Source organism: Solanum lycopersicum, chromosome 11 (genome assembly GCF_036512215.1).
Source record: "Solanum lycopersicum chromosome 11, SLM_r2.1".
Classification (NCBI taxonomy): Eukaryota; Viridiplantae; Streptophyta; class Magnoliopsida; order Solanales; family Solanaceae; genus Solanum; species Solanum lycopersicum.
The window spans coordinates 56,330,555-56,349,048 of NC_090810.1; the positions used below are offsets into that span (position 1 = coordinate 56,330,555).

Below are 18,494 nucleotides of genomic sequence, written 5' to 3' on the forward strand. Positions count from 1 at the left end.
AAAAATTGGTCAGAAATTTAAAAAGTCTATAACATATTTTTGTATAGGCTTGTCACCTTAGCCTTTTTGGCAAACATATTTGATTACATAATTCATTTCTGTTACATAGGAAATATAAATCGTATCAGATAAATAGGCAAGTGTTATGCAACAGACTCGACTAAAAAGACATTGAAAAAAGAATGTAAAGCTCACTAAGCAAGTGCTATACAACATACTCGACTCAAAAGATATTGAGAAGGGATCAATCTCGAATTATTCATACGAATGACTATCCTCGCGAATGATCCATCCCCAAGCACCCCTTCATTTTCTGTGGCTATATATATGAACAAAAAAATTCTTCTATTCCAATATATACCAACAATTTTGTTTTTGTATGCCACGTTTATTTTACAACCAACTATATATATTTTCTTTGAATTTAATTTTTTTTTCTTCACTTGAAATTGTACAGTTTTTTTATTTCAAGCTTTGCTTCTATTTTTCATTGATTAAAAAATGAAGATCCCAAGTGGTTGTTCATAAAAGAAAATGAATACATTCTTTTGAACATATTCATTAATTTGAGTTATTTAAGATATGAAAATTTGGTTGAAAAATGAGAAAATTAATAATCAACCTTAACGTGGTATCACTACAATAAACATAACTTTTAGCTGTATTGAAATTGACATTAATAAAGAGTGCTAAAGTCTTTACCGGCATTAGTTAACTGTCATTAAAACCAATGTCGCTAAAGGCTTTAGGGACATATACAAAGAGTGAGAATTGCCATTAAATATATATATTTACCGACAATTAAGAATTAAATACCGCTAATGATCATTTTTACTGACTCGATCAAGCTATTATCTCATCTTCCTTGCACTCCCTATACTTGATCTCGGCTTTATTGGATCCATCCTTGTGAACAATGTCACAACATTCACATCTATCAATCTGGAGGGAAAAAAAAGATAAAAAATTTTTTAAAAAATAAAACAATAATTATAGAGGTGATTTTTGTAACTCGAGAATTTTATATTTTCCTTTTAAATCGGGGAATATGATTTATTTTTTTAATCCTTACCCTAAAAAAAACAAGTCATCTTTTATGTCATGGAACCTATACTTTGTATATAAAAACATACTATGTATAAACATTTTGTATACACTCGTATACAGTATACAAGATTGATATACTATATATAATGTTATATGATGTAAATGTTTTCGATTCCCCACCCCACCCACAACCAAATAAAATCTCACCCAAACAGGATAGGTTTCAACCTAAGAGCATTCACAAATGATAAAGAAATTAAAAATTAATGTAATTTTGTTAATAAGATCTCATTAGGTGTAAATATAACCAAGGATTTGAAAATACAGCTAATGAATTAAATAACCTGTTAAGAGTAGAATCATATTTATTTTTATGAAACGAGTTTTTTCCTACTCATGAATTACATAATTATCTTTCTTGTCACAAAATTATCAAGCAATGCTTAGAATCATGATCTATACTACTTTAGATTATTAAGAGTTTATTTGCCTAGTTTTTAGGGATAATACACAAGTACCCCTCAAGCTATGCCTGAAATCGCAGAGACACACTTATACTATACTAAGGTCCTATTACCCCCTGAACTTATTTTATAAGTAATTTTCTACCCCTTTTTAGCCTACGTGACACTAGTTTGAAAAAAAAAGTCAACCTTCGTTGGGCCCACAAGATAGTGCCACGTAGGTCGAAAAGGGGTAAAAAATTATTAATAAAATAAGTTCAGGGGGTAATAGGACCTTAGTATAGTATAAGTGTGTTTCTGAGATTTCGGACATAGGTTGAGGGGGTACTTGGGCATTATCCCTAGTTTTTAAGATAAATTTTACTATATCAACTTAATATTTTGAAATTAAAATTTAGATATTTAAAAAATATGCGAAAATTATTATAAATTGTAATTCTTCCCATGTTAGTAAACAAACAACAACTTTAAAAATATTGATCAAATTCCACATAATTTAAATATCAAGAAACAAAAAGTGTCATATAAATTAAAAAGACAAAAGAGAGTTAGTAGTTTGGACGGCCAAAAATATTAGCTAACATATTATAAGATAGATAAACTTATTACGTTTGGAGCCAATCTTTTGTCTTAATTATGAAAGTCATAATTTATCATATAATAAGTTTTCTTTTTTTAAAAAGAACTAGTTAAATGATGTTGATGCAATTCCAAATCTTTAATTACTCAAAATTAAAGTCCTTATCAAACTAATTAAATTAATAAGCTATTTTTTATTTGGCATAACCTATTTTTAAAAACAAACACAAACTAATAGTACTATATATATGTTGAGGATATATAGGAAAAGGAAAATTATAAAAAATGAAAAACATTATTATATTATTACCTGAATACGTTTTGTTGATGGTGAATAAACATGAATTTCTGATACATACTCAGCAGAATAATTTCCAGTAAATGAACAATTTCCAATCCCTCGAGGCCATGCTCTTGAATATGTTGTAACAATTTCATTTTTTGGTGTTTTTTCAACGGACTTAAAGAAAAAAATATGAGGAGCTTCACAAGGATCCCGCGAAGTACTTCTAACATCAAACATATAACGTGGTGGATTAGGACTATTTTGCCATGGTTTAAATGTTTCAATTGGTCTTTGTATCCAACTTCTAGGCATAATTTTCTCATAAATATGAACTGAGTATCCCCATGAAACTGAAAATGTCCAACTTTTAGACCTATGGTGGCATATAGTTTGCTGTAACATGCGTGATTGATCATATTTTGCTGCATTTTGAAGGTGGAATATTGATTGTGCACGATCCATAAAGGGAAATATTGGGTCAACCATGTCAAAATGGTGAAGAGACATTAGTAAAGATTTTGGATGAGATGATAGAAACCCTGATAAATCACCACGTAGATCAATCTGCAAGTTAATAGACAAGTATTAATAAAGAAAAAGTAAAAATACCTTTTTAGTCATTTAGCTATTACAATGTCATTTTTTTATGGCCGAACTCATAAAAAATCTCTGAACTTGTTGGGGTTTTCTCTTCAGGTATCTCAACTACATCATTTTCCTATTGAATCATTGAATCATCCATAATTTGTTCCTTTTAAACATTGTTGGCTGATTTTGAACAGTTTTTCTATTGTAAATGTTTTCAATTGTATTCGTATTGTAATGATTTTGATTTGAAGGAATGAAGATAAAACGTGTTAGTCTCATTTGTTTTTCAAATTTGTTCAAAAGACTTGAAGTAAAAACACAATTATTCTCGAACATTTTCACTAATTGGACTAATGAATTCTGATACAACGTATCATCAATCCCCCTCATAAAATCCGGCTCCACATAAGTCCGGTGTTTGAAAGGATCAAATTATGGGTGATTCAATAGGAAAATAACATAATTGAGGTACCTGATGGGAAAAATCCAACAAATTTAGGGATCTGTTTATATATTTGGTCTTTGCCACCAGGTAGCATATTATATTGTTAGTATCCGTGATAAATCTCATTATTTACCCTAAGAGGGGTCAACTCATGCTTTTCTATCTTAATGTATGATATTCCACTTGTATATATTATATGGTTAACTTAATTACCTGATGAATGCCTTGAAGAGGAGATAGATTGACACCAATATCAGCAATACAAGTCATTGTTGTTCTATCAGCAGCATTCAAGTAAGCATATCTCTTTAAGCAAGACATCATATCTCTTGCCAATGCTTTAGCCAAAGGATAACTCAATATAAATCCAGCACCACCAAAACCTTGATTAAATGAGTACCAATAATTTGATAATATAAATTCAGAATGTCCTCCAAAATAATAATATTTCGTATGATCATAATGTGCAAGAATATCAACCATATTATCAACGAAAAATATTGAATCATCGTCTCCCATAACTAGCCATCGTACACCTTCATGTCCCTCTCTAAACACCTCCATTATCCCATGAACCAACCTTAGAACCGTTGCATCGACATGTTTGGTCTCATTAACAAGTTTTGGAACATCATCTGATATTCTGTAAGGAGGTGAATTTGAAGACCATGGAAGAAGATCACCTTTAGGAGGAACATCTAGTAAAAGATATCCATTTGTAATATTTGGTCTCCACCATGATTCTATATATGATTTTCTATGATGCCATGCTTTTTCTGACCCTAAAAGACCAAATAAAAGGTGACTAATGTTAGTGGAACTTTTGGATTGTGCAACATTTGGTTGAGGACTAAAAGGTGTCCATTTCAATCTAAAAGAAGAGAAGAGTTCAGAAGATGGACAATTAGAGTCACCAAAAAAGATAATAAAGCCTAAGTATAGAACTAAACCAAGAATTAAAATTGTTTTGGAAATGCTAATCAGTTTAGATTTGTCACACGTAGACATGTTTGAGAGAATACTAGGTGGAGAAGAAGGAGGGGAAATAGTGAATATATATAATCATGTGGTTCTATAGCATGAGTTATGCGTTATATATATTGGCAAGTTTTCAATAAAAAGCAACTCTAACTTAGTTCATAATTTGACCAGGGTTGTGATTGAGATGGTTGAGATCCCTCGACTCTTTATCAGATGTCTCAAGTTCAATTCTTGGTAATGGAAATATCATAGTGGTAGTGTCATAAATATGGGCATGGTTGTGGTTGCTCTAAAAATATCGGATTCAGTGATATTCGAACATGGGCTCAAGTCTCAATAACACTAAAATAACTTTAAGCACCTACCTAAGAGTCAATGGACTATCCAGATTTTATCTATCTATCTATCTATCTATCTATATATATATATATATATATATATATATATATATATATATATATATATTTCTAGACGAGATTAATGGGTGTTGAACATGCGGAGGACTCTATGGGTCTACCATGCTTACCATATATATTCGAATTTAAAATTTAATCGGACTGTAAAGTGAATATGTGAAGAGGTAATTTACACAATCATTTTCTTTTGGAACCTAATATATAGTTTGTCTTAATGTATTTGTCTTATTGGCTTTCGATGAACTCTATGAGCTAAACATATAAAACAAACTTTAGTATCTCTAGTACCAACTCTATAAAATTTAGGAAAGATACCTTTTTGTTTAAAAATTTAACATTATATCTAACGACTTGTATTTTATTTTTTAATTTTTGGAACCTACGCATTGGGTGAATTTTACGAGCTCGGTTGAAAAGCTGTTGACAAGAAAATCAATATGTATTGTTTATTATGAGATATCACTTATTGCATCAATTCAATTATCTTTATAAATCATTATCAACTTTGAAAATATTATTCATTTTGTTTTTTTAACATGATAAAATAATATTGATAAGTAAAATATTTACTTTAATCCGAAAAAAAGAAAATAAGATTAACAAATGGGATAAGGCATATGTATCTCCTAGACTGTGATCAAAATCTCATAGACACGTCTTAACTAAACTTAGAACCTATTAACCCGTCATTTTTTGTAATTTTATACACCTTTTGACTTACATGGCATAGTCTCTGACTCCAGCAGTTGAGACGCGCGGAAGACATTTAGATGTCACTAAACCAAAAAGGTGTTCAAAATTACCAAAAAAAAAAATTGGTCCGAAAGGGGTGGGAGGAGTAATAGGACCTTAATTTAGTTAATATGTGTTTCTAAAATTTCGATAATTAAATCTTCGTCACATTATTTTCTAATTAAGGTTGCTTCATATAAGCAAGTCAACGTTTTTTCTTTAAGTTGGAAATTTCTTGGAAGTGAATTTTGTTAACTCCTTTAATAAGACTGTCTATCGTGCAACACAAGATAACAATTAATACAGAATCAAATTTATGATCAGATCGTGCACTTGCAGGGCCATTTAGGATGGTGTTTTCAATAGGATTTTCTCTATATCTATGCTTGAATTGAGATCTCTGATTAAGAATAAAATAATTATACCACTGCACACACAACTTACATTGATGCTCGAGTATTACTTAATAATGTACTAACTTTTAATTTCGTATGTATGAAACATTAATTTAGCTAGTAATTGTGATAAAGGTACAGACACTAAGGATCTATTTAGTCATCGATATTGCAAACTGAATTTTATTTGACTATATAATTTGTCTATTTTGTCTGAAATTTTAAAAATCAAATATCCTACAAACTTGCTTAGGGCCAAAAAGTTATGGCAAAATCTTTTTAAACTTTATAACTTTATCCAAAAAATTTTTATTTTATAAAACAATTCATCTATTTAGGAGCCCCCACTAATACCTACTATCCTTTTTGGTCATCTAAAAAAATTGTTTATAAAATATGAAAAGATTATATTAAAAATAATTAATTACTAACGTTATTATTTTTTTTTTATTAATTTTCACTGATGGATCATCATAATTAATTGCAACATAAGCATTGAGGTGAGTGTTGTAGTAGCTAATAATTATGTTATTAGTAGATTTTATTAAAATATCGTGTCATAATTTTAGAATATGTATTATCAAGTTCATTACAAAAATAATAATTTTGTGCCAAATTTATGAATATTTTTTTAATATATTTTTTAAAACTTATTGGTATAAGTCACGTTTTATGTTTTTCAACAAAGAAAAAAGAAAAAAGGAGTTTAGGATATGTTTCCAAAAACTATGACCAAAACATATTTTAAAACGTTAATCCAGACTTCACTCAAATGTGATTTCTAAAATAGTTGAAAATCTATAACCAAACATGAAAATTCTCTTTTTCAAGCTCTATTTTCTAAGATTTGAAAATTCAACTTTTGTTAGCTCACATAGGCATCAGAAAATGCATATGTAGCGTAAGTGACAACCAAAAAAAGATGTTAAGCTAGCTTATTAAAGGAGCAAAAATTAATTAAGCTAACTAAACATGGCCTTAAAAGTTGAAATTCCTTCAAATAATCTGTGATTAATTTCTTTTTAGATTTTCTCTCACATTTTTTGTCAAGTTTGGCTAGGAATAGTTGGACCTAATTTTGGGTGTCACCATGCATGGATACATAGAGGTGACAAATTAGCCCACAAAATATAACTAGTACAACCCCTTCAAATTATAAGCAAGACATTAGCTCAAATAATTTTTGGACAAATTAATTATTGGGCAATTTTTAAAATGACTATAGTTTGGGCTTTAATCAAAGATCTATAGCTTGAGTGATTACGAATTATAACTACATGTTAGAAAGAGGCAAAGACGAGCAAAACTAGGAGATGGAGGAGAGAGGACAGTAAAATTTGGGTAAGAGAGGAGAGAGGTAAGCGAGATTGAATACATGTTGTATTCATTTTATTAGGTTGTATCACAAATATAATTGAAACAACTGATTTGTATCAAAGATAAATATAATTGTATAAAAAATTATTGTATTTAGCTTCATATAGGAGGAGAGGAAAAAGGCAAGCGAGATCGAGAGAGGGAGAAGAGAGGATGAATACATGTTGTGTTCGTTATACCACAAATGCATTTATTACAGAATACAAATACAGTTGATACAAAATATAAATATTACATATTGAATATAATTGTATCAATTTTATTAACGTACACCATTTGTATCGACAAATACAATTGGCAGAATACAAATTATTACTCCCTCTATCCACAATTGTTTGGCAGGTATGCTAAAAAATAGATATCCAAGATTAATTGTCAGTTTAAACAATCAAGAAATAATTAGTCATTTTTTTCCAATTCTACTGTTAATAATTACTCAATTTCTTCAATTGAAAAGTTATGTAGACTTTTGATATTCTTGCTACATAGTAGGGTTATACTAGTCAAATTAAATCTTGTATTAAATTTTCTTTAAGGGAAGTGCATGAACTCACCCTAACAAACAATTACGGATAGAGAGAGTATAATACAACTAATACTGGTTATGTATATAATTGATATATCTTATACATAATACAAAAACAATTGTCTTGTTATGTAGAATGGCTTTTTAGCTGCAATTGCTTGGGCTGAAGAGAGAAAGGGGGGGCAATGGGAAGAGAAAGGTAATGGAGAGAGGAGAGAAAAATTGCTATAAAACCCTACTTGTAGTTATTATTTTAAACTGAAGTGATTTATTATAAATACATATGTAACTTTTCAATCAATGTATTTTAATGACACCTTTGAACAGAAATGCCAACAAAGATTGTAACATATTATCAAAAGCAAACCACGCGCAACAGTAACTTTAATTGTTAGGTCAAAAGTTCAAAATGGACACATTCTTGCAAAATCACCCCTACGCCAGACTCGATGATTAGAATTGAAAAACAAATCCATCAAAAGCAACAATGAAGCACAAAGTCATGCTGAGCTTGAACTTCAGAAAAGGGTGTGTTTGGTACGGAGGAAAATATTCTCCTACTTACCAAACACACCCCAAGTCTCTTCATTTTAACAAATCATGAATGCATATCACCAATTCCAAGCGCGAAAAAAAGATGCATTCGATTTACAAATATCTTTGTAATCCCACAGTTGGTACTTACAGAAGTACCAAAAATGACAGAAAATATAAAGCAAAAGTATCCCAACCCGATAAAGAACAACATAAAATCTTCAAATTATCAAACAAACATATAAATACTTGAGAGGTCTAAGAAAGATGCTAGATCTATAACCTCTACTTATGCAAAATTATTTCCCGCTAACCTATCTCCATGTAACGTTTAAATGGTCTAGCAATCAGAAATCGACTTTCTGAAATTCAAAACCAAGTAAATGCACCTATGCCTCATGAGCCTTTTGGCTAGGAGCTTCGTCATGAGCCTTTTGAATTCCGATTAAACGAGCATAATCAACCCACCTGTAAAAAACCAATTTTCCAGTTTTTGTTGTGTGATTAATCAGTTGAAGAAATTGGGCAAATTGAAGGACAGATGTTTCAGAAAGAAGTGAAGGATCTTACAATAGTGAACCCAAGAATGTGTTGCCTGTTCGCACAGCAAAGCACATTGCACTCAACATCAACTTGTGTTTGTGTAGCATGGGCTCCAAGATCCGTTGTTCAATTACACCAGCAACAACTTGATATCTGAGAAAGAAGAAATGTGCTCATAAATTTAGTTGCAGAAAGGACGGGTACAGATTTTAATGTCTAAGCATCTATACTGGTATTTACACACAGATAACTTTGCAACATAGATCTCTCCGACTACATAAGACATGAATACCACTCATATTAAGATAGTTCTCAGATTATGCAGCCATATTTAGACCCTTAAGTCCCCAAAAGAAAAAGTAAACCCTTCCGGGATAACAGGCTAGGAGTTAGTTGAAAGCCAAATGGCTGCACTAGAACACCAATCTGTATTCATTGAAACTATGAGCAATACTCTTCGCACACAAGATAACACCAGAAAAGTCATACTCCACTTCTAGATGGAAAAGAAATATATTTCTCTAGATACGAAGTTAAAAAAGTAAACGGGTACTTTGTATGATAATTTACAATATTGTGACCAGTGACAAATTCTTTTCAGAAAGATGCTTATCTTGGAAGAATCTCTTTTGGACTAATATGCTTATCTTGGAGGAATATCTTTTGGAAATATAATATTTAACAATGTGGAGCGAGGCATAACTGGGGTAAAGCTACTAGTGTGCTTCTAGGACATGAAAAACTATAATATGAGGGCAAATCATAAAAGATGAAGATCTCAAAATAGTGGAAACACATGTATATACTCATCTAATCACACTCACCGAAGGTTGCTGGAAACTGCCATATAAACACCATAAGCTACACTGGTTGATACAACAGGCAAATTCTCCACTTCTTCAGCAGCAGAACTATTAACAGCCTTCTTAGCATTTAGTACTGCATTTGTCACCAATGTGCCAACCTGGTTATAAAGAAATTAATTCATTTAGGTACACCCATTAGGACCTTTTCTTTCCTTGTGAAAGAATTTTCCCAAGAAAGAAGACATTATTCAACAAAAGGCAAGCAAAGAAAAAAGTAGTGATATTTGTTGTACAGAGTGAAGTTGAAAAAATTTACAAATATAGAAGCCACGACTCTCTTTTGCATATTAATGAAAGAGGACATGCCAAAAACAATAATCACGGGACAGTAGGTGATTCAAGCCCTCAAAAAAAACTCATTTCCCTTCCAGAGACTTCCAAAATAACCTAGGGTTAATGTGATTATATTAGGACAAAAGGACAAAAGTTCTAACCCAGGCTGCAGTGAGATCCGTTTGTGCACAACAACAAACCTCAGCATAAGGAATGGAGCACAGATTGCATGTCATATTAATGAGTTCATACACTCTTCAAAATTTCCATCCATTCCATGACTATACCCAAACCCCGACAAATAGTGTCGCCTCTTACACTTGCATAAATTAGCAAATTTTCCGCTTTCATTAAATTTTAACTATTTCTTAGAGCAATTTTTCCTTGAGCAAACCAGCTCAAAATAAAACTCCATTATGTTTCAAGTATTTTTCAATTATTAAGCTGAGTTTAATGGTGCAATGGGCTGTATAAAACATGGTCTTTCTTAATTTAGATGACTTAAAGCTTCATATGATGGATCAATTGGACTTTGGTGAAATCTTATAATAGCAATTCACTAGCCATAAAGGAAAACCCAGTGTCTTTGAGGTCCAATAAGAAATAAGTACATTGTAGACGTAGAGCAGGTACAAAATGTAGGTTTTTTCAGGGCATGAAGAGATGGCCAACCAAAAGTTGGGACGTTGGACAACAATTAAGCAGTTAATTTTGAGAGAACAAAACATGCCAAAAGGTGTTGGTGTGTGGTACATGCTGCGGTTAGATGATATGAACCTTTTGTGTGCTACATGAATCATGAAGTGTCAGAAACAACCTCTCAAGGGAGATTTTGCTGTTAGCAGTGCTACTTATGTGGTGAGAAGACTGCAAGTGCTAGCCACCTCTCTCTACAGTGTCCTATAGAAGCTTTTCCTCAACTTTGAAAATCTTCTCAGAGTTATGCTTAACAGCTTAAGACTACATAACAGATGTTGAAATGACAGGAAAAGAAGGATTCAAGGAAAGACAAAAGGGTGGAACACAGTCACCGCAAATGCATATGATGGACAATATGGAAGCAAAGTACCATGAGATAATTTCAAGACAGTTTATTTCATTCAAAAGATTAAAAGCTCAATTGTATACTTTTGTTTTACTTTGGTGTAGAAGGAACTAGTAGAAGAATCAGAACAAATTTTAGACCTCATAGAATCCCTAGAAGACTAGAGATGTGATGTACTTTGCTCGATGTGTAAAGCTACAGCACATCCTTAGTGCTGGAGCATTAAAATCACTAACCATTTAAAAAATGATAAACCTCGACAGACTCTTTCAATTTTTAACAAGGAAACCTCAACAAAAACTTAACTAACAAGGAAAACACAAAGAAGTATTAGTAACAGAGACATCTAGAATGAAATATGAAGAGGTGAATATTACCAGGGAAGAGGCAGTTCCAACAGCAAAAAGTTTAGACCCATTGCGCTGCAAATTTTATCAAACGAAAACCAGGCATTCAGTCAATAATTCATTTTTGAAGTTTTTTAGCTCCCCAGAATGAGGCATGAAAACAGAAGAATTACATACCGCTATTGCACCTATTCTTTGCAACAATGAGTATGATGTCCCAGGCAGGGCCATCTGCATATAGTATAGGTAGTCAGATTTAATTGTTTAGCCTTACTTAATGTACAACCAAGCGTTTATGACCCAAACAAAATTTGGCATGATAACATTAGTGACCTGAAAGGCATTATCTGGGCAGTTGTAAAAGAACTTGGCAATTCGTCCAGCATTAACAGCAGCCATTCGCGGTCGGAGAGAAACAGTTGGAGCAGGAAGATAGACGAGCATGAAATCTGCTATTACGGCCATCACCTAAGCAGAACAAACACAAAATATCAATGATAAACTGTGTGACCGAATGCAATGTTTGGTCCACACTTGATTACCTTAGTTATGGACAAGCTTAACCAACACAATAAAAGAAGTGATCCCACGGTTTATGCTATTTGCTGATGATATTTTGTTAATTGAAGAAACTAGCAAGGGGGTTTAAAGCTTGAACTATGGAGAAGCACTTCAGAGAGTAAGGATTTTTAGATAAGTAGAAGAGAGACAATGCACGCGTTGCAGGTTTAATCAGCTTGAAAAGAGAGAAGTTGAGGTGAAACTAGAAGGAATTGTGGTGCAAAATGCAAAAAAAATATGCTGTCTAGGCTCGGTTTTTCAAGAGAATGGAATGGAATCAAACGGTTGTACTGGAGAAGTACTACCAGAGTTTTATGTGATAGAAGGACAGCTACAAACTAAAAGGCAAGTTCTGTAGAATAGACTGGTAATGCTATATGGTAATGAATGTTGGGCCGCTCTAAAGTCCATGTTTGGACATGTTTTATGTCAACCAACCGCTGTGTATCGCTCGTAGGTGTGAAACTAAGATAAAGGAAGATGTTAGAAGGGAAAGATAGACCTAACACTATATGGAAGGAAATTGTCTCGAAAGACCTACAAATCCTTGGTATCAATGCAAACTTAGCGAAAGATAGGACACAAATACAATGCAAGAGAGAGATCCATATAGGTGATATCTACTAGTTGAGGATAGGTTTTAGACTTGTTAGAGAACATTCAATTCTATTATTATTACTACTATGTATGTGTGTTTAACTAATTTTTCACTTTTATTTTATTTATTTAGTATGATGATAATATGAAATATATAGCTGACACAAACTTGCTTGGAAACAAGGAGTAGTTGCTCTACCAAAAAGTAAAAGTTGCACAGAAGGGAATGGATATCATGATTCATGAAACTCAACCACATTGAGGAAGCTAACCATCTTTAGAAGTACATGTATGGACAAGATGATACACATTTCTGGATAAGCATGTAATCTTAAAACCAAACCATCTCATTTACCAAGGATTAAAAATACCTTTGAGAGAATTACTGATGATTATCCATGAAAATATCGTTCACTAGGGATAAACAGCACCGCGGTGGGAACCACCAATGACTTTCCATTTAAAATCTGAGTTTCTCATTGACCAAGGATAAACGACATCTAGTAGAGAATTATCAACAAAGACAGACACATAGATAAAACAATAGTATGTTATGAGAAGAGCAATGTACCACGTCGGCGACAACAATTTCTAGCTCATTAAAAAAGTTTTCCCTGCGACGCTCATACTCAGCAGCAGTCTGGAAAAAAGCAGATAAAATAAAAGATAAATATCCATACTATTTTAACAGTATCAAAGAAACAGAGCAGGTGAAAAATGAGTCACCAATTAAAAGCACAGAGATATAATGTCAAATTTCATATATAGATAGATATAGGAGACCCATGAAAAAGATCTGCAACAACGAGTAACACGATGCTATTATTTTCTTTTGTTTGTAAAGTACAGGCAGAACAGCCTATAATGCAGGACCTTTAAGATATTTGGGGAAGAGTCCCTAGTTAATTGGGTGGTTGAAACATTTGCAATCACTTCCTCTATATAACATGATTTAAAATTATAACATTGTTGACTATATATTTTTATTTTTTTACGACCACGGTGTCCAGGCCTGCTTTCACGCAGCTCGACTAATTCCACGGGATAGCTGCCACCTCCACCAACAACAGGTACTAGATAGCTCTATCCACCAAAACTAGGACAGATGAGAAGAATCACCTAGTGTTTTTATCTCAACTCTTCATTAACCGCTACGCTACAACCTTGGTGATTGTTGACTCAAGTTCTTATCAATCCATACATCCACAGATATAAAGATGGATATGTATGGATCCATTGTGATGTTACAAAGCATAGTAATAGTGATCAAAAAGTAGACTTATCCTAAAAGGAAAGTAATATGTTGGGAATAAAGGTTGATAAATTATACAGAGTGGAATGGACATGAATCCAATGAAGAAATGTAGTAGTTGGAGTTTGACAAGCGACCAAGAAAGAAAGAGGATTCAGCCAATGAGGATTGCCTTCTAACAGTACAAAAAACATAATCGGAAGAAATGACTTTGGAATTTTGCACTTCCTAAAGCAAAGATGAAACAATTACATGCTTGCACAAGAAAAAGAGTCATTTATGAACTGAAAATTATTCACCATGAGCAACAAGTTTTTCATAGTTACTCTGAATGCCTCTCTGACTAGTCATCACAGGAAATTTAATCAGTTAGGTCTATGTCAATATAATTCTTGTGCAAATTTCAATGCATTCTTTTTTCCTGAAAAGTGGTTGATCTCACATCGGGAAATCCAACTTTGGCCAAATACGAATCAACGAAACAACCTCAGAAATACTCCACTGAAATATCCCACCCCAACCCCACCTACCCTCAAAACTGCAACTGGATGAGGGATCACTGCAACCTGAAAGCACTGCTGTCCAACTTGCAAACCCAAATATAACCGCTTTACAGCAGAAAGAAAGGATAGATTTAATCTACTACTCTCATAAAATGTCTTCTTACCTGATCAACAAACAGACAGGTATTTGGAACAAGGCTGTTGTGACAAAGCAATTGTGGGCTATAGCAATGACGGACTGCCTCTAGATCAGATGGATCCATAACTTCTGTATCAAGCACCAAACAATGGAATCTGCTCCTATCTCAGCTCCAGCAGAGTGGAGGCTTTAGCATTAAAAGCTGTATCACTATCGCATGATCTCACCTCAGTATCAAAGAGTTCCCTGGAAGAGTATGATTCTGCAGCCTAATTTGCACCCAAGGTTTTAGTTCAATCTTTGGCTTGCTGCTCAATGGGAGATTGTCTATAGTGTATAGGCTGCTGAAGTTTGGAATTCAAGTGCCTCACACTTGTGTCTTTTGTGGTCTTTCCGATGAATTGTTTGAGCATTTGTTTTTCACTGTTATTATGTGAAGGAACTATGGTCCAGATTGTTAGCCTGGCTAGGTCATCACAGACCTATTTGTGACTGGTCATCTGAGTTCAATGGATAAACAAAGCAGCTAAAAGAATCTAGGCAATGGCTATTGTTACCTGTGTGTTTGGCATGCTGGTTTAATTGGTTTGGTGAGACAGGAATGTGATCAGATTCCAGGGGGAGGAATATCTTCAGCAGACTGATTATGCAAGGAAATTGTACTGCATATAAACACCAGAGGCAGAAGCATCTCCAGCTTCCAAAGACCTTTACTTACTTCATATTCATACCCTTAGGTCTTGTAATTAGAGAAGTTGTTGTATTGTCTTTTTATTCACTATGTAAGATTGTTTCTCGTGTTTTGTAGCTGTAGCATGTATAGAATTTTTGTAATCGATAGGAGTGTAGATAGCTATCATCTACTTGTTTGTATTGAACACTATTGGATGAATAGAGTGCATTGTTCACCAAAAAAAGACAGATATTCAACCAAGCATAACATATATAAAATAAAAGCTAGAAACCCCAATATTTTATTATAACTAAAGAGAAACATTATATATTCTTATTGGCAGAGTGACCACAGAATACTTTAAGGATTTCAAAGGATTCTTAGAAATGATCAACAATTGTTTAAAGAAGCCAGATTAAAAAGATAAATAGACTTCCCCTTGTTCAATTATTTTTTAGAGGTTGCACGATAATAGAACAAAGCACTCTTAACACTGAATCATCTTGATCTCCTACACGATTAGCTAATTCTATATTGTCACTCACCCAAAAAATTCTTGAGTCCTCAATATGAGTAGAATTTCACCTGCACTCATCCCAATCATGGTTTAACTCAAGTCTTAATACTAAAACACCAGCAAAAATCCAAGTCATTTTAACACAAAACAATGGAAGGAAAAAAAGGCTAATTAAAAAAGGAGAAAAACAGAAGTCTTCAAAGTACAAATTTCTTTCTTATAACCCAAGTGTGCTTCCAGAAGAATGAATCCTAAAACTGAAATAGTACAAATTAACACAGAATTTGAGCTCGATGTCGATGAATCGCCCATGCTATTCATTTATTATGAGCTGGCATTCATATTGTCTGAACAGACGATTCCATAACCTACTAGTATAAGCTCATCTACTGATAATTCTTAGCGACGGTTTGTTGATCTACCCCAACACCTCACAGCAAAGAGAGATTAGCCACATGCCAATCCTCCCAAAACTTCGACTTTTACTGCCTATATCTCTACCCTCTTACAGCACTCTTAATTTTCCAAAAAAATGTCTAGTTCTTCCATATTAGATATTCGAGGTCATTGGAATTCTCCATATCCAAAATAATATGCCTCCCTCCCACTCATCCAGGAAGACAATACAAATGCGTCAAAAAGGACTATCAAATTATTTCATCCATCCCATAGTTAAATCAATTTTGACCAACCAAAGTTTAAATGACTTGAATTAATTCAACTTCTAATAAAAGATGGATACTTATTAACTAGAGTAAAAACTACATTTTTCTCCATTTCCAAATGATAACATCAGTACATCTAGAAAGAAAAAAAATTAACCATCTATCACTTACTTTGAATTTTGAAAAGAAAACAAGACTAATATAAAGAAAGTGCTATAGTTGTTAGATCCGGACACTTGAGGAGTAACCTACCACCCAGAAATGTATGCCTACCACTAAAGAACCAACTTTCAAATGTGTTAGAAGTACAGGATGATGACAAATATCTTGGGGAAAATGAAACAAAGAAAGCATTGAACTTTAATGTGGAAAGTGATAGTTTCCATCAATTTTATGTGCTAAAAATGCCAATTTAGAGAAGCTACAATTCTAGTCCCCACCTTTGTGAAAATACCGACGCCGCACTCCATCCCAACCTTGGCAAGGAAGAGATCATCTGCCAATAGCCGCTCCTTAAACCCTCCAAAACGAAGCAACCATGCCATTAATGGTGATTTCTCCAGCTCAAAATATCTCAATACTATGGATCCAGGTATTCTCCCATCCTCAATAGCCGCCTTCAAATCCTTCGGCAAACTATCCAACGACCTACCTGCAAAGAATTTAGATCAGTAATCATACTGAATATATTGTTGTAGATCATAAATGCATAATACTACAGAAGATTTTAAGTCAATATGAAGTAGAAATCATCATATATTGCTTTCTCTACCTGCCTCCGTCAACGCCATCAAAGCCTCCTTCTTATTCCTTTTCTGATCACCACTCTCCTCATTCCCCCCATCACCACCACCACCACCTCCACCGTTACCACCTCCATTTCCACCGTTAAAATTATCATCACTATCTCCACCGCCACCTCCAACAGCAGCGAAGGATAACATAAGAAATGTGCGGCGACCTGAGGTGAAATTATGGCTGGAATTCATGGAAAGTGAAAGGGAAGCAACACGCGCCGCGTTAGTGTTGACGGCGTTATTAGAAATAGAAACGGAGGTACGTAAGGACGGAGATGGTTGTAAAGCGAGTGCACCGCCATATCGTGTCGTCACCGGATGGAAGTTGACGGCAGCGGCAGCGGCGGCGAATTGCATATTTGCTTGCCCTTCTTCTCACTGTTAGTTTAACAGTTATATATATATATGTTTTGTTGGAACAGAGGAAAAAGCTGTTTGAATGAAGTTGCAGAAACAAAAGGGGAGATGTGTGTAATGTGTAGGTTTTGCTGATCGATAAATTCAAATGTAAGCCTACGCGCACACTAAATATACGTGCAATACACGTTTATCAAATTTCTTATTTTGATTATTGAAATTTTAACTTATTCAATTTTACGTTAAATAAGATAATATTTTTTATATTCGAGACTTAAATTAACCAACGTTGATTAAAAGAATCTATGTCTACCGTTATGATTTGATTGTGATTTGGTATAATTTTTGCCAAAAATATTCAAATTTCCTTTTCAAAAGTAAGAATGATTCTTTCTTTTTAGCATATCACCAATTATGCTATATAATTCAATTTGGCTCTTCGTGACTAATAGAAAAGGTGGGGAGTTTTTTTGTTTTCCATTGGATCGGGTGAGTATGGTGAAAAGTTATTGTGTGAAATTTTTAAATGTCACGTATATCTTTAAAAGGGAAATTTTATTTTTTGCTTATTAAATATTAATTTTTAAGTTAAAAAACATATATAACGAGCTATTTATTAAAAATAAATGATATGTCTTAATTTGAGAGCACGATTTCAATGTCTATCTATTATTATTATTGATTTGTTCCAAATATCATATAACATTATCACGTATGTATGCTAGTATTTTTTAGTTGAATAATTTATATACTAGCTAGGTGCAACTCACATTGTGCCCCTTCTCTTTTCCTCAATAAAAGAGAATGAAAAAGAGAACAGAGTATATGATATTTAAATTAATAAATCTCAAAATAGATTATGATAATAAAACACAATAAATAAAGATTAGTAGAATCAAGCAATGTAATGGTTTGTCATACCTAACTATAATAAAAAGTAAATCAAAAGGTTACTCTTTATTATTATCATTCATTAGTCTTCCTCAAGA

General features: G+C 33.1%; 2 protein-coding genes and 1 long non-coding RNA gene across 3 annotated transcripts; all 3 read right to left on the bottom strand.

Annotated features, from left to right (window-relative positions):
* Positions 1-843: 843 nt before the first annotated feature.
* Positions 844-3,973, bottom strand: LOC101259312 (uncharacterized). The gene is made up of 3 exons (XM_004251313.1): positions 3,623-3,973; positions 2,401-2,940; positions 844-942 (listed from the first exon to the last, which is right to left on the bottom strand). Exons 1-3 carry the CDS (start codon positions 3,971-3,973, stop codon positions 844-846), a joined length of 990 nt encoding a protein of 329 aa, XP_004251361.1.
* Positions 3,974-8,454: 4,481 nt separating this feature from the next.
* LOC101245023 (protein RETICULATA-RELATED 4, chloroplastic) lies at positions 8,455-17,749 on the bottom strand. Its single transcript, XM_004250877.5, has 9 exons — positions 17,124-17,749; positions 16,792-17,003; positions 13,174-13,242; positions 11,778-11,912; positions 11,622-11,675; positions 11,475-11,519; positions 9,738-9,877; positions 8,941-9,066; positions 8,455-8,838 (listed from the first exon to the last, which is right to left on the bottom strand). The coding sequence occupies exons 1-9, from the start codon at positions 17,503-17,505 to the stop codon at positions 8,760-8,762; spliced, it is 1,242 nt and encodes a 413-aa protein (XP_004250925.1). The 5' UTR covers positions 17,506-17,749; the 3' UTR covers positions 8,455-8,759.
* LOC138339701 (uncharacterized) lies at positions 14,898-15,184 on the bottom strand. The gene is made up of 2 exons (XR_011212548.1): positions 15,054-15,184; positions 14,898-14,978 (listed from the first exon to the last, which is right to left on the bottom strand). It is a non-coding gene; the product is annotated as an uncharacterized lncRNA (long non-coding RNA).
* Positions 17,750-18,494: the final 745 nt, after the last annotated feature.